The sequence below is a fragment of the Miniopterus schreibersii genome (assembly GCF_964146895.1).
Source record: "Miniopterus schreibersii genome assembly, chromosome: 10".
In the NCBI taxonomy this organism is placed as follows: domain Eukaryota; kingdom Metazoa; phylum Chordata; class Mammalia; order Chiroptera; family Miniopteridae; genus Miniopterus; species Miniopterus schreibersii.
The window spans coordinates 58,218,158-58,242,403 of record NC_138110.1 but is presented as its reverse complement, the minus strand read 5'-3'; the positions used below and the strand labels follow the sequence as shown (position 1 = coordinate 58,242,403).

Genomic DNA, 24,246 nt, shown 5'->3' with positions numbered 1-24,246 from the left:
GGTGGTTACCAGGGGCTGGTTGTCGGGGTGCAGGGGAAGAAAGAGGAATGGGGAATTACTGTTTAATGGGCACAGGATTTCAGTACAGGAGATAAAAATGTTTGAAGATGGATGGTGAATACACTTTTAATGACACTTAAAAATGGTTCAAATAATAAATTTTGTGTTATATATATTTTACCACACACACAAAAAAGAAAGCTAAAGCTGCTTTTACTCAATTTTTCTTGCATTGATTAAATGAGATTTTTTTAGATACTATAAAAACACGTACCTTTCTATAAAACAGTGCTAAGGACCCAGTTCTCTTTGGTCTGCTTATTCCAGTTGGTTGTACCTCTTGTGCTTTAGTCAGATGGGTTTGTTTTGGAGAAGCACCAATTAATGACTGAGCAGTAAGTGATACAGGACTCTCAACTTTGGACTCCTGAGTTGTGTTCATGGAAATTGGTATCAGTGTAATCTCTCCAGCATCATTTGCAATACCTATGTGTACAAGCAAGAGTTCTGTTTTAGCAAAAGCTGCACATGTTCCAGAAAAGTTGTCAATTATATCTATCTAACATGTGTATAAGCATAGGAATATGTTAGAAAAAAGAGGAAAGCCACAAAATAGTAATTCTAGGAATAACATTATTATTTTCTATTTCTGCTCTGTTTTGTTTTGAGTTCTTAAGGAGACTTCTTAGTCAAAAACAAAATTCTTGTTCAATATACTCATTTATAAAGCTAAGAAAATAAGTGCTAACAAGAAGGGCAGTAAATTTATAAAATGTGAACATTTTTAAAAAAGTATAGGTTCAAAACAAAAGAAAAGGTGGAGCACAGGATTTTTAGGGCAGTGAAACTATTCTGTATAATACTATAATGGTCCATATATGTCATTAGACATTTGTCAAATCTATAGAATATACAATTTCAAGTGAACCCTAATGTAAACTTTGGACTTGGGAGGATAATAATGTGTCAATGACGGTTCATCAGTTGTAACAAATGCACCATTCTGGTGCAGGAGTGTTATGGTGAGAGAATCTGCGTGGGTGCAGGGGGCACAGATGGTATATGGGAAATCTCTGTACTTTCCACTCAATTTTGCTATAAGCATAAAAATGCTCTAAAAAGTAAAAATAAAGTTTTTAGGTTCAAGAAAAAATACTGGGTTAGCAAGGCCATGTGATCCAATACAGCAAGATATTTCTTAAAATTTATCCAACTCAGAAAAAATATAAAGTAAATGCATTAAAATGTTACCATGCAATGGGATTGTAACTTTATGTCCTGTTGTCCCCGTTACTACTGCTGTGGCCATTGTTAAAAGACTTTGCCCAGGTGAAATTGATATAGTTTCAGCAGTAATGCTTGAAGAAGGAGCAATCTTCAGTTTTTTCCCTTCTGTTATGATCCTGTCCATAAGCATTTCCTTTGGGGGGTCCTCCCCAAAAAGTCTTCTCTTAGCACTCCCTGCGGTAGGAGAACTGTAGCGTTCATGGACAGAAATTGGAGACAATGGTTGCATATCTAATAAAGAGAAAAATAAATTTAATTTAAAACAGTTTGATCTGTATTCTAAAATAATGAACCAGGTTCACTCATTCATTCAACAAAAAGATACCGAGTTACCATCCCAGGCACTAGGAATGTGTCCTCATATCAAGTCTAGTGGGAGAGAGAGGTCTGAAATAAGTCCTTACAATAAAAGGTGAAAATGCCAGTGAACTAAGAGGGAGAATGAGGTGGCCACTAGATTTAAGTAGTGGTCTCATCAGCTTCTGCCTTCCAATCTCATCTAATAACTAACACTTAAGAAGAAGGAAAACTCAGTTATTCAGTTCACAGTTTTGCCTTCACCTCCCATGCCACATACTTGTAGCAGTTTAAGGCAATGCTGCAGCTTTCTAATTCAGTAGGTACAAAATCATATTTTATAAAAAGAAGATGAGTAAAGGTGATAATATTGCTTAACTTGTCTTAATCTGAGGGTTGGCAGTAGTACGTTGATTAAAAAGAAAGTTAGGGTATAAATTATGTCTCTCTTCCAGTGCTATCCTGCAGGAGCTGCTCTCCTTTCCCTCACCACTAGGTGCAAAGGTTTTTCTAGCCTCCTACAGCTCTACATTTTTTCCCCACAATTCTTCCCCACTTGCCCCAATCCATTGTTTCTTTAAAGGTATAGAATATGTTTTTAAAGTAAAAGCATGTCATTATTTATTTTTACTTTCACTAGACAGTCATGTAATCTATTTTCAAGATATGCTTAAAAGGTACAAAAGGAAATAGTCATGGTCTGATAAATACTGCTCCATAATTCTGGGGGTTATGAAAGCAGCTCTGACTCCTGTCCTCAGTTAACAAGTGCAAAGTTCTATTGTTACTCCTGTTACCCCTTAATAGGACTCTCTCTGGATGTCTTCTATCTAGGAAATCCAAGGCAGCCCTTGAATCTAGCTAGGAATGCTTAAAGCTTACATTTCAAAAGAGGACTCACGTTATAGCCTTGAAGTTAGCTGCAAATCCCTTGAAATCATCTTTTCCTTTACACAGTACTGAAAAAGCTACAATGGACACTCAATAAAAACTTAATAACATATTATTAAATTTTTATTGAGTGTCTGTCCACTGTAGCTCAAATCAAGTCTAGTGGGAGAGAGAGGCCTGAAATAAGTTCTTACATAATTCAGAAAATGTACATATCAGTTTGTTCTATCACAAGAGAAGATAAGATGCACTTAAATCTTCCTATTAGTAAGGTTTGAATGAACTATTTTAAGAAAGTATAAATAAGTCATTCATTAGATGAACTTTAGCACACCAAAGAGTTCTCTGCTTTGCTTTAAACACTTATCTTTCCATAGAGACATACATAGAGAAAGGGAACGTAATTTCCATCACATCTGAAAAGCAGGGATTTAGCTTATAAAGAGTTTTTCACTATCATTTGGGAAAGGACATGTGTGTTTATTAAAAGGCCCAATACTATTTTCACATTGACACTGCAATTAAGAAAAATAATTATATTAAAAATCAGATTGGAAATCTTTTTACCTTAACATAAAAAAGTATAGAATGAGCCCCAGCCAGTCTGGCTCAGTAGTTAGAGACCAAAGGGTCACAGACCAAAGGGTTGCAGGTTCAACTCCCTGTCAAAGGCACGTACCTTGGTTGCAGGTTCCCCGGGCGCACACGGGAGGCAACCAACTGCCGTGGGTCTCTCATGCAGATGTTTCTCTTCCCTCGCTCCTCCCGCCCTTCCACTCTTTAGAAATCAATGGGAAAAATATCCTTGGGCGAGGATTAAAGAAAAGTGTACAGAATGAGCCACACTAGGAGGCTGAGGTAAGCATTAGTCCCCTTCAAATCTTTTTTTTTTTTTTAATATATCTTTATTGATTTCAGAGAGAGGAAAGGAGAGGGAGAGAGAGAGATAGAAACATCAATGATGAGAGAGTCATTGATCGGCTGCAGCCCGCAACCCAGGCATGTGCCCTGACCGGGAATCGAACCATGATCGCCTGGATCCTAGGTCGACGCTTAACCGCTGAGCCACGCCCAGCCAGGCAAATCTTGATGAAGAAATTTAAAATATATTAATAAGACTTGAAATTTTCTCTGAAAACATGATCTTCGTTATTTTCACTGTTTTGCCAATGTTGAACCTACCCCTTCGAAGACTTCCACCGTCTGTCCGAACTTCTTTGACCCGTGGATGCATTAGGGGAGACAATGGCATCATGGGAAGATGTCCCTGTGTACTTCCCCCATTTCCTGTTTCAAAGTTATTTGGAAATATAACCTGTTGAAAACAAAAGCCCTTTGCTTTACATACAGATAAACCTACTGATAAAAACTTGTAACAGAAAACATGAGAAAAATGTTAACTTCTTTTACTATGTAATTTCCCTTTCCTTTTTTCTTCACAAAATGTGATTAATAGTTAATGTAAAATTGTGTGTAGAATTCATCTCACTTAATCTTATAATTTATCTATTTAAGTTCATTGGCAATTAGAAGTAAACCTATGAGGAAGGCACTACAACTCTCCACCTAGGGATGAGAAAATTGAGGCTCAAAATGTGATTACCCAAGGACACACTGCTACTAAGTAATAGATCAAGAGCCTCAACTCAAACCCTTTTCTTTCAAATGCATAGCTTTTTTTTTTTGCACTTTCCCAATGGATTCTATAATGGAAATATTGATGAATACTAAAGATTGGTCATTAATTAGTGCTGCAAAAGACAAAAGACACATACATGGAAGAGAGATTTCAAGAAACCATTTTCTTTTAAGCTCTTTCTGGTTTTGGAAGTTCCTTTAGTAGTTCGGAATTAGGGAAAAAAACCTCAAGATTAAAGTATAAGGAGACACAGAAAAGCAACAAAGAAAAATGAAAAGATAAGAGTTACAAAATAATAACACAGAGGTGGAGGAAAAAACCTCAATTTCTCACATGATACAAACATGTTAAATGTGTTACTTTTAGGTATTAGTCACAAAGTTTTGGCTTTTTTATCCTAAATACTACTAATAAAAAGTATTTAATTCTTTATGTAGATATTTGAAAAATTAAAAATGATGGAATTAATGGTTTATTAGATATGACACCAAAAGTATAAGCAACAAAAGAAAAAAATAAACTGGACACCATCAAAATTAAAAACTTTTGTATTCCAAAGGACTTCATCAAGAAAGTAAAAAGACAACTGACAGAATGGGAAAAAAGTTTTGCAAACCATATGTTGGATACAAGAGTTCTATCTACAATATATAAAGAAGTCCTATAACTCAATGATAAAAAGATAAATAACCCAATTTAAAAATGGGCATGGGATCTGAATAAGTATTTCTCCAAAGATGATATATAAATGGTTAATAAGCACATGAAAATATGTTGGAGATTAGTCATCATGAGAATGCAAATAAAACCATGAGATATCACTTCATGCCTACTAGGATGGCTAGAATAAAAAAGACAGGTAAGTGGGTTGGACAGGATGTGGAGAAACTGAAGTCTTCATAACTCATGGTGGGAAAGTTAAATGGTGCAGCCACTTTGGAAAACAGTCTGATAGTTCCCCCAAAGCTTAAACAGTTACCATATGGCCCAGCAATTCTACTCCTAGACATATACCCAAGAAAAATTAAAATGTATGTCCACACAAAAACTTGTACATGACTGTTCATAGCAGCATTATTCATACAGCCAAAAGGTAGAAACAACCCAAGTGTCCATCAATTGATAAATGATATATCCATGCAATGGAATATTATTAAACCACAAAGAGGAATGAAGTGCTGGTAGGTACAACATGCATGAATCTTGAAAACATGCTAACTGAGCCGTAGTCAGTTTGGCTCAGTGGTTATTAGTGTGTCGACCAGCAGACTGAAGGATCCCAGGTTCGATTCCAGCCAAGGACATGTACCTCGATTGCAGGCTCAATCCCTGGCCCCAGGGGTCTGGGTGCATGTCAGAGGCTGCCAATCAATATTTCTCTCTCTCTCCCCTTCTCCCTCTCCCTCTCCCTCTCTTCCACTCTCTGTGAAAAGCAATGGAAAAAAATATCCTCGGGTTAGCATTAAAAAAACACAAAAAAACATAAGTGAAAGAAGCCAATCACAAAGGAATATGACACAATGTATGGTTCTATTTATATGAAATGTACAGAAGAGGCAAGTGAGTAGAGACAGAAAGTAGATTACTGGTTGTTTAGAGCTAGGGAAAGGACAGGGATCAGGAAAGTGATAGCTAAAAGGCATGGTTTCTTGCTGAGGTGACAAATACATTCCAAAACTTACTGTGGTGATGACTGCACATATCTATGATGATACTGAAAACCACTGATATGTACACTTTAAATCGGTGAATGTATGGTATGTGAATTATATCTCAATAAAGCTGTTATTTTATAAAATACAAGATTATCAGCCTTGCCCTGACTCACTTCTTCACAAGTAGGAACCTTGTTTGCAGAAGCCTGGAGAGCCTCCCATAGTGCAGAATCGTGATTCCATGCTAAACTCTCCAAAATCTGTTCTTCAATGCTGTTCAGGTGTTTCACCATGTCCCTGGAAAGTCCTTCCTCTGAGCGGATCACCACCTCAATAACCTGGAGACAAGAAATTGAGAAGGTAATGCAGTCTCAAGCAATTAGTTTTAGACTGATTGCATGTATGACTAGCTCTGTCTTATTAATGACACAGAATCAAGGATATCTTTGAAGTTTTTTTAAAAATGTTTTTATTGATTTTAGAGAGAGAGGAAAGGAGGAGAAAGAAACATTGATGAGAGAAACATTGACTGGCTGCAAGTACCCTAACTGGGGATTGAGCTGGCAACCCAGGCATGTGACTTGACAGGGAATTGAACCTTGATGTCTTGGTGTCTGGTACAACACCAACCAACAGCCACACCGGCCAGAGCTGAAGGAGTTTTTAAAATCTTCAAAATACGTTCACATCCATTTCTGTTTTTCATGTTTTCTTTACAAATGGAAAACTGAGACGATGGGTGAAAACTGGTTGACAGCCCAACAGTGGTAGAAGTCAGGTACTGGGTTCCCGCCCACTGCTACTTTAAATTCACATTATTCCTTCTAACAGCTCAAAAGGAGAGAATGAACAATACAGTTAAAAGGAACTTTGTTTACATGTACTATAATTCCATTTCAGAGGGATTGAGTAAAAAAGAAAAAGAAGAGAACTCATGGGCATGGATAGCAGTGAGGTGACTGAGGGGGAGGAGGGTGGGTGGAGGTGGGAGAGGGCCTTACAGGGCATAAATGGTGATGGAAAAAATACAAATAAATTTTTAAAAGAGTAAATATCTAGAACAATGTCTGTAAGTATACAAAGTATTAATGTTATTATTATTGATAATTAGAATTTTGATGTGATTTTAATATTTATATTTATATGCATTTTCTGTTTTTTAAAAAGGAGTGTATATTATTTATGTGGTTAAAAACAAAGGCACTTAACTTCTTAAATGAAAAAGGATGTCATAAAAATTGCTATTAGGTGAGGGCAAAAACAACTTTTCCCCTGAATAAAATTTTATATATTTCCTAATAGTAAAGCTAAGCATACACATAAACATTAAAGTAAGTATACAGAAGCAATTTTCCCTAAGAAACGAAAAAAAATATTTAAATCTCACTCATTCAAATAGATAAGCTTTCCAGTGATTGGCATTTTCTACAACTTTGGGCATATTTTAGGTATTAAAAATTTAACTCTTAAAACTAACTTTTCAATCATCAATAGGCTTAGATGACAAAATATTAACTAAATCATGCCAATAAATGTAATAGTAGCCTTAGTCTTAAATCCTAACACTAGGTAACATTAAGTGTTAACTATAGCTGTGACCTCTATGTTGTATAAGAAATAAAATAAAAGTAGTTCTAGCAGAAGAGGGGATAAATAAGATTCATTCACACTGATTAGCTCAAATTTGGGAAAGGAGCATGATCTATTACTGAGTAGGAGGCACCCAATTGATGTCTCTCTCTCATATCCTCTGGTGAGGATTAAAAAAAAGTTTTTATCGATTTTAGAGAGAGAGGAAGAGGGAGGGAGAGAGGGAAAGAAACACCCACTGGGAATTGAGCCCACAACCTGGGCATGTGCCCTGACCAGGAACCGAATCCTGACCTCCTGGTTCATAGGTCGACAGTTAACCACTAAGCTACACCAGCCAGGGAAAATGTTCTCTATCTATGAATCTGCTTCTGGACTGCTTGTTTAGTTTCTTAGATTCCAAATATAAGTGAAATCATATGGAATCTGCCTTTCTCTGTCTGACTTATCTCACTCAGAACAGTACCCTATAGGTCAGCAATTTCCAACCTGTGTCCCAGAAGAATACGCAATACCTGACTAGTCAAAGGCACTGACCTCTTTTCCCTTAAATTGTAAAAAAAAATAAAAAATTGAACAGTCAACACAATAGCCATCTGGTGTGAATGCCGTCTTGAACCATAAATAAATAGGTCATGTAACAGAGTAGCATCGTATTGATCATGTCACATAATAGGGTTGTGTCTGATTGATTCTTTTTGTTGTTGTTAATCCTCACTGGAGGATATTTTCTCCCATTGCTTTTTTAGAGAGAGTGGGAGGGAGGGTGGAGCGGGGAGAGGAAAGAGAAACATCGATGTGAGAGAGATACATCGATTGGTTGCCTCCCGCATGCACCACAATCAGGGCCAGGGATTGGAACCTGCAACCCAGGTATGTGCCCTTGACCGGGAATCAAGCCCCTGACCCTTGGGTTCCCAGGGTGACGCTCTAACCACTGAGCCACGCCAGGCAGGGCATGATTGGTTAATTCTTGGTACCATAAATCCTTATGTACAAGTATAGGCATCTGATTTTTTAAAGTCACTTGGAGCATAAAGGGTTGGTAATTACTATTATTATTGTTTTTGTAAATCAATAAAAATTATACCAATTTTTTTGGTCAGACTGGCAAAAAATATTTTTGGTGTGTGATAGAATTTTGGTAATTAATGTGTGCCATGAGATGAAAAAGGTTGGAAATCGCTGCTCTAGATCCATTCCTGTTGTTGCAGGTAGCAAGGTTTCATTCTTTTCCTTATGCATGTCATATTTCACTGCGAATATGCACTACTTCTTCCTTAGCCATTCATTTACTGGTGGGCACTAAGGTTGCTTCCATATCCTTGGCTACTGTAAATAATGCTGCAATAAACATATGGATGCATATCTCTTTTTAATTTAGTGTTGGGTTTTTTCAGAAAAATACCCAGAAATGGAACTACTGGGTCCTTCATTGTCTCTTGTTCTATAGCCTTTGTTTTAAAGTCTATTTTGTCTGGTATAAGTATTGCTACCCCAGCTTTTTTTGTTTTGTTCCCATTTTCATGAAATATCCTTCTCCATCCTGTTACCTTCAGAATGTGTGTGTCTATCTGAAGTGATTCTCTTGCAGACAGCATATGAAATGGTCTTATTTTGTTATACATTCAGCCTCCATGTATCTTTTAATTGAAGGATTTAATCCATTTGCATTAAAGTAATTGTTGTAGATATGTATTTATTGCCATTTTATTATTCATATTCTTGATTTTTTCTTCCTCTTAAAGAAGACCCTTTAACATTTCTTGTAATACTGGTTTGGTGGTGATGAACTCCTTTAGTTTTTTCTTGTTGGAGAAGCTCTTTATTTGCCCTTCCATTCCAAATGATAGCTCTGCTGGGTAATCTTGGTTGTAGGTTCTTGCTTTTCATCACTTTGAATATTTTGTGACAATCCCTCTGGCCTGCAAAATTTCTGTTTAGAAATCAGCTGACAGTCTATGGGAGCTCCCTCATAGAGAACTGCTTTTAAGATTCTCTTTGTCTTTAACCTTTGGCATTTTAACTGTGAGGTCTTGCTGTGGGCCTCCTTTGGTTCATCTCGTTTGGACCTCTGTGTTTCCTGAACTTGTAAGTCTATTCCCTTCACCAGTTTAGGGATGTTTTCCATCATTATTTTTTCAAGTAGGTTTTCAATTCCTTGCTTTCTCCTCTCCTTCTGGCATACCCATGAGGTGAACTGGTACACTTGAAGCCCCAGAGGCTCCCTATTCTCATTTTTTTGGATTAGTTTCTTTTTGCTGTTCTGATCAGATGTATTGTGCTTCCTCATCTCTCAAATCACTACTCTGATTTTCTATCTCATCTACCCTCCTGTTGATTCCACATACAGTAGTCTTCAATTCAGCTAATTTTTTTTTTTTTTTTTTTTTTAACTGGGGGATCAAGCCCATAACCCGGGTATGTGCCCTGACTGGGAATCGAACTTCGATCACCTGGATCCTAGGTCAATGCTCAAGCGCTGAGCCACGCCCGGCTGGGATATTCTTCATTTCTGACTGGTTCTTTTATGTTTTCTATCTCCATTTTTACGTTTCCTATCTATTTGTTGAAGTTCTCACTAAGTTCATCTAGTCTTCCCCTAAGTTCACTGAGTATTTGAGCATTCTTATCACCTGTGGTTTGAACTCTGCATCTGACAGACTGCTTGTCTCCATTTTGTTTAATTAGTTTTCCAGAGGTCTGTTATGTTCTTTCATTTGAGAAACATGTTTCTCTGTCTTGTCATTTTGGTTGCCTCCCTGTGTTTGTTTCTATGTACTAGGTAGAGCTTCTACGTCTCCCAGTCTCGGTAGAATGGCCTTATGTAGTAGGTGTCCTGTAGGGTTCAATGGCACAGCCTCCCCAGTTACCCAAAGTGGGGACTCCAGGTGCATCCTCTTGTTGTAGTTGAGCCTTAATTGCTGCTGGCACGTCAATGGGAGGGATTTATCTCTAGGCCAATTGGCTGCGAGAACTGGCTGTGACTACAGTGGTGCAGCTGCTGTGCACGGGCCAACCTCATGGAGCAAAATTCACTTCAGCGGGACTCGTACCCAGTGAGTCTGCCTGTTGAGTATGTCACTCATGGAGATGGTTGGGTGGTGCTCTGGCCTGGTCTAAAGCTGTCTACTGGTTGCACTGTCCCTGAGGCCTCCCATGAGTGGCAAGTCAAGATCAGCTGCTGCCTGTGCTCTGCCTGGGGCCACCTGGCATGAGCTAAGAGGGCAATATGCAGATGGCTGCTACTTGTGCTGGGCTTCAAGGTGCCTGGGGAAGACCAAGTTGGGAACCGAGGCCGGGTGGTGCTGCTAGTGCTCAACCTAGGGCCACTTAGCAAGAGGTATAGAGTAGGCCAAGGCCTGATTGCTGCTTGTTTGGGGTTTGAGAACATTTGAGATTTTAGGAAAGTCTGCTGCATGAGCAAAGACAGGCCATTTGTATGGAAAAGCCACTGGAAAAGGCATGGGTGAGCCCCAGAGTTGTATGGGGCGGGGTCTCAGGGAATCAACGAGACAAGGTAAACAGTGTTAGTCAGGTTGATGACCTAGATATGGTGCCCGTCTTCCAGCTCTGTGCAAGGAGGGCTCACAAAGGAGCAAAGGCATCTGCCAGCAATTCTGTCTGAAAGAAAGCTGTCCTTCCCACCATGATCCCAAAATTAGACAATTTAGTTCCTCCCCATACATCCCTGGGGCTTTTCCAGCTGCTGCCCAGCAATGGAGGTCAGAGAGGTGAGTCCATGCACGGGCCATTTAAGAGGAACTGCCAGGGACTCCAGTAACCCTCCATCGCATTCAGGCAGAATCAACATTGGTTCTCAGAGCCAAAGTTATGAAGTTATGGGGACTTCTCATCATTGGAACCCTGAATTGGGGTGCCTGGTGCAGGGCTCGGACCCCTCGCTCCTCATGGGGAAACTGCAACAGAGATATCCCTCCTGATTTTAACCGCTAAACATGGGTGTGGGACCAGCCTGTTCTGCATCTCTGCCTCTCCCACCAGTCTTGATGGGGCTTCTTTTTTTATATCCTTAATTATAAGACTTCTGTTCAGTTAGATTTCAGGTGGTTCTGAAAGACGGTTGTTCTGTACTTTAGTTGTAATTTTCATGTGGTTGTGGGAGGAAGCAAGTACTGCATTCATTGAACTACTCTGCCATCTTGACAGGAAGCCCAAGATTATGATTTTCATTCATAGTTTTGGAAAATTCAAAGTTAACTACTTAGTTCCTGGTTATATTTGCCAGGCAGAGATAGAAACAGAACCAAAGCTGTGAGATTGGCTTAATTTATTATATACCCTTCATTCTTTCCCTTTTGTCCTTGATTCCACCCAAAAGGAATATATGTTTTCAGAATACTTCTGGAATTATTTTCCAAACATCACTACAACTTGTTTCTTCAGAATTAAGATAAACAGAATTCTTATGTGAGGCACACCATAAACAGAACTTTCATCTCACCTTATAAAAATAAAATGGCCGCAAATTGAGAACTTCAATAATCCAGGGAAAAGTACGAGGTGAACTATAAGCAAAGAGCACAATTTCCAAACAACAGGCCATCAAGGAACGATGAAATATATCTTGCTCTAAGAGAACCTTGGGGAAGAGAAAGACTGCAGTTTAATATTTCTAGCAATTTCAGCCTTAGTTACTCTATAAAAAAAGACTATAGAAACAAGATAAAAATCACTTGTGCATATTATATTGTACTAGATTATCAGAGATAAAAATCTGAATTGTCAAACTGGTAAACTTTTCATATATAATCCTCATTTAAATGTATATAGATACATTTAAATGAGGCATATATCACAATCTGCTTTGAAAATTGAGCAAATAATAAAATAGCCAATATTCCCATTAAAAGAAAAGCACTAGGAATTTTTTTTAATGACAGTTTTATTACCAATGTCTTGTCAACGTAAGAGTTTACTAACCAAAATACTAAAATCAAAGGTAGTATAAAGTCACAGCTAAGACTTTAAAAAGTTCAGAGAAAGAAATATTTTACTAAGAAAATAAAGTCTTATTTCATCAAGTTTAAGATTCAACATCAGTTTTTTTAGTTTTAAACAGGACGTTTGTTGCCATCCTTCTTTCAAATATCACTCCAAATCAACAAAGAGAATAAGAAACAAACTATTCTGGAGAAAACTAGGAGTCATCTGGAACTGCAAACCATAATATATAAAAACTAGAAGTGGATGGAAGAATGACAAACTACTCAGAAGAAAGTAGACTGGTCAAACCCAAGGGCCTGCAGATAGACAATGATAACAAAGGAATCTGCTCTATGCAACCTGAGAAGAGACAAAGCAACCACAAGCACAGGCGGAACAGAAGTAGTGGTTGGGCAAGGGGCCAACATGGATGGGTGATTTGAAAGTCTGCTGTAATTAGAACTAAGCCCACCCAACCCCCCCTCTAGGAGTAACATGATAGGCCTCTAGTCTATCCCAACAGAGATCTGAAGAATTATTCTCTATAGAACTGAACTAGAGGGACTCAAAACTTGAGAACATCAGGCACAGAAGGCTGAGGTTTGGGGCAAAAGCCTGCAGATTGAATTGTGACATCAAGTTTCCCTTCCTTGTTCTGTTCAACAACAGCAACTGTGAGGCAAGAGATTAGCAGATGCTTCTCTAGAGAAAATGTTCCCCAAACAGTTGAGGGTTTCTAATACTACATAATCACCTGAGGCTGGTAGGCTTTTATTTTATTTTTAAAAATATGTTTTTATTGATTTGAGAGAGAGAGGAAGGGAGAGGGAGAGAGAAACACCGATGTGAGAAACATCTATTGGTTGCCTGACTGGGGATTGAACCCACAACCTGAGCATATGCTCAGGGAATCAAGCCAGCAACCCTCTGGTGCATGGGATGACGCATAACCAACTGAGCCACACTGGCCAGGTGGACTTTTATTCCCACTCTTGCATATAGAGCTTTTGAATCAAACTGTTCGTCAACATAAGGGTTTATTAATGTGTCATTTTTAGCACCTCATTCAAACATAAGTAAACATACAATAATAATCCAACATTTGAGGAAAACCTCCCACTGAAAGACAAAGATCAAAATAAAAAGAAAAGAAACTCAGAGGAGACAGACAATGCAGGCAACAGAAAAAACTTCAAAGAAATCTAAATTAATAACCTCAGAGAGAAAGAAAGAGATCTTAGAAATTAAAATATGGCTAAAATAAACAGAAAGACAAAGAAAGAAAGAAAGAAAGAAAGAAAAATAAGAGAAGAGCCCAGTCGGTGTGATTCAGTTAGTTGAACATCGTGCCAACCACCAAGAGACCACTGGTTTGATTCCCGCTCAGTTCAGGGCACATACTCAGGTTTTGGGCTTGACCCCCAGTAGGGGCCTGTAGGAGGCAGCTAATCGATGTTTCTATCTCTCCCTTACTCTCACTCTAAAAATCAATAAAAACATATATTTTTTTAAAAAGTAAAAAAAAAGAAAAATAAGAGAAGAAAATAAGATCAATCCAGAATGTCCTTCATCTGAAAAATAAAAGCTCCAGTGAGATAAATCAGTGGCCAATATATTACCTAAGAAGTAATGCACTAAAATGACCCCTTGCTGCAGGACGTATTTTTGGGACTAAAAGAGCAACTCTGTAGAAATGCCCAGCACATGAATGAAAAGACTGACAATAAGACATTTTATTATAAATTTCAGATCAGTGACAAAAAGAGGATACTGATATTCCAGAAAGTAAACACAAGAGACATACCAATAACGAGAATTAAAATGCCACTTCTAATTAGCAACACTGGAATCTAGAAGATAATAGAGCAATGCCTTCAAAATCATAAAGGAAAATGATTGTCAATCTAGACTTCTAAATACAGAGTCTAAAAAACATTATGCAAAATTTTAAAAAAGGGACTTAAGGTGAGGTAAGGTTTCCACACCTTACTTGAACTTGTAAAATGTCTGTATCAGTGGACTGTGAAGTTATGTATGTACAGGGTGGGGCAAAAGAAGGTTTACAGTTGTGAGTACTTGAAACAGTTTTATTCTTGTATTGTTACTTATTAATTATTATTATTATTTTTAAACATATCTTTATTGGTTTCAGAGAGAGGAAAGGAGGGGGAAAGAGATAGAAACAGCAATGATGAGAGAGTCATTGATCAGCTGCAGCCCACAACCCGGGCATGTGCCCTGACCGGGAATCGAACCCTGATCTCCTGGATCCTAGGTGGATGCTCAACCGCTGAGCGACGCCCGGCCGGGCCACTTATTGATTATTATATTATTTTCCATATGAACAACTGTAAACCTTTTTAACTGTTGTTAATCTTTACTTGAGGATATTTTTTCCATTGATTTTTAAAGAGAGTGGAAGTGGGGGAAGGAAGGAGAGAGAAACATCTAAGTGAGAGAAACAAGTTGATTGGTTGCCTCCCGAACACGCTCTGGCCAGGGTTGAAACCTGCAACCCATGTCCGTGCCCTTGATGAGGAATCAAACCTGAGACCCTTTGGTGTGCTGACTGACACTCTATCACTGAGCCACACTGGCCAGGGCTGTAAACCTACTTTGCCCCACCCTGTATAATGCAATATCTAGAATGACCACTAAAAAAAAAATACAAAAAGATACAGTCTAAAAAAGTTCAAGTCATCTACAGGAAGGTAAAAAAAAGAAAACAGAGAAGCAAAAAACAGAATAGAAAACAAAAAATGAAATGGTAGACTTACGTTCTAACACAGCAATTTTCAACCTTTTCATCTCATGGCACACAAACTAATCACTAAAATTCTGCAGCACATCAAAAAATATATTTGTTTATCTGACAAAAAAATAGGTATACTTTTGATTAGTTCACACCAGAAGGCTATTGTCGTGTTGACTGCTGTCATTTTTAAATTTGGCAATCTAAGGGAAAAGAAGTCAGTGCCCCCGACTAAGTGGTCAGGTATTATGTGTTTAAAAAATTCTTGCAGCACACAGGTTGAAAATCGCTGCCCTAAGATATCAATAATTAAATGTAAGTGGTCTAAATTTACTGATTAAAAGAAACTTACAGAGTAGATTAAAACACATGATTCAATTCTATGCTACCTACAAGAAACTCACTTCAAAGACAGCAATACAGGTAGTTTGAAAATAAAAGGATGGAAAGAAGATACACCATGCAAACATGAATCAAAAAAGCAGGAGTGGCTATATGTAAACATCAGATAGACTTCAGAAAAAAGAAAACTATCAGATTCAGAGGGACATTTTATCATGATAAAAGGATCAATTTACCAAGAAGACACAGCAATCTGATTTGTATGCATGAACAGCAGAGCTTCAAAATATGTGAATTTAAAAAATCTGAGATGCCTTGGCTGGGTGGCTCAGTTGGTTGGACTATTGTACCGTATACCAAAAGGTGGCAGGTTCGATTCCCAGTCAGGGCACATACTTGGGTTGTAGGTTCAATCCCCTGTTGGGGCTCTCATGAGGGAGGCAACCAATCGATGTTTCTCTCTCTCTCTTTCTCTGAAATCTATAAACACATCCTTGGGTGAGGATTATAAAAAAATAAACCTGAAAGAACTGAAAGGAGAAATAGATAATCCACAATTCTATTTGGAGACTTCAATACTGTTCTGTCAACAATTGGTAAAACTACATAGAAAATCAGCAAGGACCTTTCCCCTGGCTGGCAGCGTGGAGGCCGCATGATGTCCAGAGTTACTGTAAAAGACGTGAACCAGCTGGAGTTCGTCAGAACTCTGGCAGCCTTCCTCAAAAAGTCCAGGAAGCTAAAAGTCCCTGAATGGGTGGACACTGTCAAGTTGGCCAGGCATAAAGAGCTTGCTCCCTACCATGAAAATTGGTTCTACACAGGAGCTGCTTCCACAGCACAGCACCTGTACCTCTGGGGCGGTGCTAGGGTTGGCTCCATGACCAAGATCTATGGAGGACGGTGGAGAAATGGTGTCATGCCCAGTCACTTTAGCAGAGGCTAAGAGTGTGGCTCGCCGGGTCCTCCAAGCCCTGGAGGGGCTGAAAATGGTGGAAAAGGACCAGGATGGGGGCCGCAAACTGACACCTCAGGGACAGAGAGATCTGGACAGAATCGCTGGACAGGTGGCAACTGCCAACAAGAAGCATTAGAACAAATGCTGGGTTAATAAATTGCCTCATTCGTAAAAAAAGAAAATCAGCAAGGATATGGAGAACTAAACAAGACCATCAATCAACAGGATAGAATTAACATTTGAGAACACTCCATCCAACATCAGAATACACAATTTTAAAGTGCCCAGAATTTGCCAAGAGAAAACATGTCTTGTGTCATAAAATAAACTGCAACAAAGTTAAAAAAACTGAACTCATACAGAGTGTATTATAAAAGTACAGAAGTGGCGCCTGGCTGGCGGGGCTCATGGTGGTTGAGCGTTGACCCAGGAACCTGGAGGTCACGGTTCGATTCCCGGTTAGGGCACATACCTGGGTTGCCGGCTCAGTCCCCAATAGGGGGTGTGCAGGAGGCAGCCAATCAATGATTCTCTCTCATCATTGATGTTTCTTTCTCCCTCTCCCTTCCTCTCGTTGAAATCAATAAAAACATATTAAAAGTTTTTAAAAAAGAAACAGAAGTGGAATCCTGGCCAGGTGGCTCAGTTGGTTGGAGCATCATCCCATACACCAAAAGGTTGCAGGTTCAATTCCTGGACAGGACACATGCCTGGGTTGCCCTGATGGAGGGCAACGTATGGGAGGCAACCAATCAATGTTTCTCTCACATCAATGTTTCTCTCTCTCCTTCCTCTCTCTCTAAAAGTCAATAAAAACATATCCTTGGGTGAGGATTAAAAAGAAAAAAAGTATATTAAAAGTACAGAAGTGAAAAACATTAGTAGCTGAAGGGAGAGAGTGTGACTATAAAGGGGTGGTATGAGGGAGATCTTTATGGTGGTATAGAGACAGAGTTCTGCATCTTGATTTTGGTGGTGGTTATAAAATCTACACGTGATACAATGTGTGGGGGGGAGAGAGAGAGAGATTGTTCCAATGTCAATTTCCTGGCTTGACATTGTACTATGTAAAATGTAACCACTGGAAGCACATGGGTACATGGGACCTATCTACGCTACTTTTGCAACTTTCTGTAAATCTATATTTCAAAGTAAAAAGTTGAAAATTTACTTCTTTCTCATGAAGCTACAGGAACATAAGCTCTATCAACTATTAGCGTAAATAATGAAAAACATGGAATCCCGGAAAAAGAGGAACCAACACAGAAAAGAGTGGAATGTTCCAGGGTGAAACAGATTTTCTTATAATAGTTATGCTGCACCTCTATGTGTCAACCTGTCCATACTGGAGCTGACGGTCAGAAGACTCCAAGAGTAATGAAAGGAAGGGGGATGAAGCTGATGTATAATAGGCTTGACTTTGTAAAAAACTCCTTTGCATAGCTATTGGGAGAAAGTACTCAGATTTGATCAAATGTTCAAAGAAAATGAAAAAATAGAAACAAGAATTTATTCCTCTAAAATCCCTGGGCGGTATGGGCAAATACCTTATGATAGTCAGGGGAAGGGTCCAATATTAGTCAGCTGCGAATGAAGGACAAAGAACAGGGCCTACAGGGAAAGGATACTGATGGTGTACCAAAGACAAATTTTACGTACTTCACATTCCTGCCTAGAGGTGGCTAGCTCTTGATGTGCCAAAGACAACTAAGGCCAACTAATATGTCATCTTGACTAAGTTTGCCCTTAACCGCTGACCTCCACAATGCATTGCTGAACCTCTCAACACACTGCTTCCAGGCTTAAGATTTATGGACCTTGCTAGTGGCTGACAGAGTGGATTTACTTACTGACATGTCCATTCCATGAAGTCTTCGTGTTTCCTGAACCATTACAGTCTCTAATATTTTATAATACAAAATTTCTGCAAGCTTTAGTCTGTTTACAGCAAAGTCTATAGGGGGAAAAAGGGAAAACGTGCTAATGAAATGTGTCTGTTAAGGGCTAAAGAACAAAACATACAATCTCAAATCTGATAAATTAAGAATAGCAGGGAAGGAAAAAAACTTGAATTTCTACTTTTTTGGGGGACAATCTATTTTTAATATTGTGTTAACTTTAGTTTTGTCTTCTTACCTATGTGAGATCCTGGTTGTTCATCTGTTGATTGAGTATAGTGTTGACAGAAAGTCTCTCCTATTTCTTTGACTATTTTCATAATATTTTCCATAGGATTACGCATACAAGATCTATAAAATACAACAGGAACCAATTACCAGGAAAAAAAGAACCACCCAGCCTACCAACATTTCTTTTTTTAAGAATTAGTTTGGTTTTTAGTGACCAAAGTTCTAGTCTCAGTTGCAAACCTAGATATGTAAACACAGTATATTTCAAACAAGTCTACAACTGCTAAATGAAGTAATTTGGCATATTGTTTAGGAATTTCAATTTTAGAAGAGTTGGCATCCTCTATATCATGCTTATGTTTCTTTCTTTTTTTTTTTTTAATATACCTTTATTGATTTCAGAGAGAGGAAAGGAGAGGGAGAGAGGGAGATAGAAACATCAATGATTTGAGAGTCATTGATCTGCTGCAGCCCACAACCCGGGCCTGTGCCCTGACCAGGAATCGAACCCCGATCGCCCGGATCCTAGGTCAAAGCTCAACCGCTAAGCCACACCCGGCCGGGCCATGCTTATATTTATGACATTCTAGAAAAGGCAAAACTATGAAGACAGAAAACATGTCAGTCGTTGCCAGAGGCTAAGGAATGAAAAGGGGTTGACTACAAAGGCGCATAAATTTGGGGAGGAAACTGTTATATGGTGGTGATTGTGATGGCAGTGGTTACACACTATATTTGACATTATATTTGTCAAAGCTGATACAACTGTACAGTGAAACAATTATATACAAATTATACTTCAGTACACCTGATTTAATAAAAAATAGAGCCCTGCAGGGCGTGGCTCAGCTGTTGAGCATTGGCCTCAATCCAGATCTCGGTTTGATTCCTGGTCAGTGCACATGCCTCAGTTGTGGGCTCGATCCCCAGTTGGGGCTGTGCAGGAGGCAACCGATCAATGACGACTCTCATCGTTGATGTTTCTCTCTCTCTCTCTCTTCCCTTTCTCTCTCTGAAATCAATAAAGGTATATATTTTTTTTTTAAAAAAGAAAAAATAGAAAGATGATGTGGCAGTGGTTATACACACACACACCTACACCCCCCCCACATATTCTGCTGGAAAAATAAACTGCATGTAGTTCTTACCTAAGCCAAAAGAATAACAAATAGAAAAATATAGCACAAAAAGGAAAACATTTGACAAGAAGCAATTAAACCCTGCTACCTTAAAATTATTGTTACCATTCTATCATTCCAATACAGAATACAGGTCTTAATTCAGAAATGACAAAAAAATCCATGACTGTGAGAAAGAGATCTGCCCAAAGCCACATATCTAGTACAGGGTTCAGTACTTCCAATTCCATGTTCAAACAGACCAGTATCATGTGCAGAGAGGTAGGTAGGGTAATAGCAAAACTAGTTTTTCTTGTCAAGTTCTAAGGCAAAGCTCAGCCTCGAGTTGTTTTCTTCCAACTAGGTTGTCTTTCCCCCCCTAATGTTATAAAAAGCACATAAATTTATCCTCTTACTTTTTAAGTGTATATTACATATTGTTAACTATGTGCACACTGTTGTAAAATAGATCTCTGGAACTTTTTCATCTTTCATGACTGAAACTGTATTCCCATTGAACAATTCCCCATTTCCGCTTCCTTCAACCCCTGGCACCACCATTCTACTCTCTATCAGTCTGATTACTTTATATACCACATATAAGTAGAATCAGGCAGTATTTGTCTTTTGTGTCTTTTGATTTCTCTTAGTAAAACATCTTCAAGATTCATCCATATTGTAGCATATGACAGTAATTCCTTCTTTTTAATACCGAATAATATTCCATTGTATGTATATACTATATTTTCTTTACCCATTCACCTGTTGATAGGGCACTGAGGTTGGTTCTAATTCTCAGCTATTATGAGTAATGCTGCAATGAATTTAGATGTGCAACTGCCTTTGAGAGTCTGTTTTCAATTATTTTGGCTATATACCCATAAGTGGGATTGCTCCATCATAAAAATTCTATTTTTAATTATTTGAGGAACTTCAATACCGTTTTCCACATCATCTACAACACTTTCATAACCCACCAGATGCATGCTAGGGTCCTGATTTCTTCACATATTTGGTAACATTTGTTATTTTCTGGTGTGTTTTTTTAAGTTGTTTTTGACAGTGGCCATTTTAATGAGTGTGAGGGGATATTTCATTTTGGTTTTAATTTACATTTCCCTGATGATTAGTGTTGAGAATTTTTTCATAAGCTTGTAGCCATTTGTATATCTTCTTTGAAGAAATGTCCATTCAACTCTTTGCCCGTTTTTTAACCGGGTGATTTTTTTGGTTTTGTTTTGTTATTGAATTGTAGTTCTCTATATACTCTGGCTATAAACCTATTATCTGACACAGGGTTTGCAATTATCTTCTTCTATTCCAATAGCTTGCCTCTTGACCTGTGGGTTATTTTCTTTCCTATACAGAAGTATTTAAGTTTGATGTAGTCCAATTGGTCTGTTTTTGCTTTTGTTACCTAAAATCTTGGTGTCATATCCAATAAATCACTGCCGATTCCAATGTCATATAGCTTTCCCCCTATGCTTTATTCTAATTGCATAGTTTCAGGTCTCATGTTTAGGTCTTTCACCCATTTTGAGTTAAGTTTTATATATGGTGTTAACAGTCTATCTTTGTTCTTTTGCATGTGGATATCCAGTTTTCCCAACACCATTTGTTGAAGAGACTATCCTTTCCTCATAGTGTAGTCTTGGCACCTTCGTCAAATATTTAACCATATACAGGAAAATTTATTTTGGGGATATACATGTCTGTCTTTATGCCAATACTGTACCATCCTGTTTTGTTGTGGTTTTTGTTTTTTAAATATGTCTTTATTGATTTCAGAGAGAGGAAAGGAGAAAGAAAGAAACATCAATGAGTCATTGATCAGCCTCCTCTTGCATGCCCCCTACTGGGAATGGAGCCCACAACCCGGGCGTGGGCCCTGACCAGGAAACAAACCATGACGTCCTGGATCCTAGGTCGATGATGAACTGATGAGCTATGCCGGCTGGGTTTTGTTGTCTTTTGCATTGTTTTCATTCTTCCTTTCTTATTTTTTATAAAATGTTTGCACAGTTGCCTTGTCACTTCTTTTGAACTTGTTCATGCTTAAATGGGTAGTCAGTCCTGATAAATTTATTCAAATGCTATGAAGAAAGATATTCATGACAGTATTCCTACCTTAACTGTCATCTGCTTATCTTCTGAGCTATGTTTGAGGCTGGGGATTGTTCTGTCCACTTTTCTGTCGACTAAAGGTTTGGGAGAAGGGGTAAAGCTCAGCTGGTGCTGTTTAGCTTTTGTTGGAGGACCAGGACTTTGCTTTCTCTTCTAAGACTTAGTTAAATTAAATTTCCCTAGATATCTTCTAGTTCTATGAAGATGTCCCCAAATTATCATGAAACCTTCGAAAATGGCAGGCCTGGGAGTTTTCCACATTTCTGCCAAGATCTTGGTGGTGGTATATAGGAACTTTCACTTGGATAGGGTTCTATGACTTTTTAACCATTACCTACTCATCCCTTTGTTTCTCTCCACATCTGGGGTATTAACGAGCATTCTCTAGATCCTATCAACATACCCTCTTTCCCCAGTATTGCTTCTTGGGGATGGGCATACCAGAATCACCCAATTCTTTGCTGACCAACACTCTGGAAATTTATAGCATGATATCATATCCCTTTCCTCATTTGGTTGCTGTTAGTAAATAGTTCGTTGGTTTTTATTATTTCTCTTATTTTATTACGTATTAGGAAAGAAGGTTCCCTGATCTGGCTTCATTTTTCCATCTTTACTAGGAAACTAACCTCTTTTTCTTTCTTATTTTTTTTTTAAAAAAAATTCTCACTTGAGGATGTTTTACTGATTTTTTTTTAGATTTTTTTTTTTAAGAGGGAGAGGCAAAAGGAGAGAGAGAGATAACAATGATTGATTGCCTCCCATATGTGCTCCCACTAAGGATAAAACCTGAGACCTAGGTATGTGCCCTGGCTAGGAACAAAACCAGCAACCTTTCTGTGCATGGATGATGTTCCAACCAAGTCACAGTGGTCCAGGGCCTATTTTTCTTTTAACATGCTCAAAGCACTTGATGATTTTATAGAACATCTTCACACACACACTATCTTCTGTGATCCTCACAACCCTGTGAGATAGGTGTTAAGACATTCATTTCACAGGGAAAGGAATGAAAGTGGTGAGATACATACAGGTACACTACATAGGATTCTACTAGAACCTTAATGCTGTGAACCCTAGGACTCAATATTGTTAAACCTTGAAGGAAAGGAGAGCTGTGAAAATGTGACCTGTTAATAGAGACATTTAAAAATAACATGGAATCCCACATGTTTCCTATTCCTTTTTTTTGTCTGCCTTTTCTTACCTTTTCTCCTTTTTCATTGTTTCAGCCCTTTCTTCACCTACACAAAGTATCTCTAGTTCTACTGAAATATTTCGTTTTCTCCCAGTCCTATACTGGATATTTAAAGCATAACATACAGCCCAGCCAGTGTGGCTCAGCGGTTGAGAATCAACCTATGATCCAGGAGACTGCAGTTCAATTCCTGGTCAGGGCACATGCCTGGGTTGCAGGCTTGATCCCCAGCAGGGAGCGTGTGAGAGGCAATCAATCAATGACTCTCTCATCACTGATGTTTCTATCTCTCTCTCTCCTTCTCCTTTCCTCTCTATGAATAAAGACATTAAAAATAAAAAAACAACATGAACATTCCACTAAAATATATATATTTAAAAAGCATAAAATACAAAGAACATTTTAGAATTAAAAAAAAATTATCAGCTTTTACATGAAATTCTGTTTTTCTCTTTCTTCTTTCTTTTTCTTTTTGCAGCCTCACTGATAAAAAATTCTTGCTTGAAATGAGCAGGAAATTTAAAAAACAAGTTTTGGTTTTTGGTTCAAATGTGTTGAATGAACTGTCCAAACTTCACTTTACCTTACAATAAAACTTGAAAAAAAGGCTGTAATTTGGAGAAGATAAGGTAAACTATGGAAATCAAAATCAACTTACCTTTTTAAATTCTAACGAATTTAAACATCTTGATCTCCTCTAAACACCTATAGAGCCCTGTTCTTCCTCCAATATAGCTCTGCCGTATTATATAATTGCCTGTCTACATTTCTATGCCTTTCAGGGACAATTAGCTCTGTAAGGCCAGACACAACAGCTACCTTATTAACTGTTAAGTCCAGCACCAGGAGGAGCACAATAAACATATGCTGAATAAATTTTCTTTTGTCATCCCTATTGTGCTGGTTGAGAATAGTGTTTAATGTGAAGAACCCATGTAAGTCAGTACCCATAAAATTTCTAGAACCCAATGGGTTAAACTGGCTCAGTAGGACACTAGATAGCAGTGGGCTGCTGGCCTGGCTCTGAGGACTGGGTGGCAGTGGGCTGCTGGCCTGACTCTGAGGACTGGTTGGAACAGCCAATGGAAGGTGTCCTGGTTAGGGATATTAGGGGCTGGTAGTAATGCTGAGGTACTGGAGTGAGTAGAGGTATGAGAATGAAAGCAGAGGCCCAAGCACCACCCAGGACCAGGAGAGGAAGCCATGAGGATGAACGGCACCACACAGAAACCAAGGTCATTTGTAAGAACCACAAAGGGATCTTGGAGTCAGGTGTGCCAATGATTTGTCCAGAGGTGAGGGGCCTTTTAATGAGATGG

General features: G+C 38.5%; 1 protein-coding gene and 1 pseudogene across 4 annotated transcripts in view; one reads left to right on the top strand and one right to left on the bottom strand.

Moving 5' to 3' along the window:
* The window catches only part of RBL1 (RB transcriptional corepressor like 1), a gene marked incomplete at its 5' end in the record, with an annotated part of 69,933 nt that overhangs the window by 25,228 nt on the left and 20,459 nt on the right, over positions 1-24,246 (bottom strand). For all 3 annotated transcript variants that reach the window (XM_081149785.1, XM_081149786.1, XM_081149787.1), the window contains 7 exons: positions 275-486; positions 1,252-1,518; positions 3,658-3,790; positions 5,943-6,107; positions 11,825-11,962; positions 18,209-18,312; positions 18,495-18,607. In XM_081149785.1, coding sequence (XP_081005911.1) covers positions 275-486; positions 1,252-1,518; positions 3,658-3,790; positions 5,943-6,107; positions 11,825-11,962; positions 18,209-18,312; positions 18,495-18,607 — 1,132 coding nt within the window. The remainder of the gene's footprint in view (positions 1-274; positions 487-1,251; positions 1,519-3,657; positions 3,791-5,942; positions 6,108-11,824; positions 11,963-18,208; positions 18,313-18,494; positions 18,608-24,246) is intronic.
* Positions 16,032-16,539, top strand: LOC308563079 (small ribosomal subunit protein eS19 pseudogene; annotated as a pseudogene). Its single transcript has one exon. The product of its transcript is annotated as a small ribosomal subunit protein eS19 pseudogene (transcript).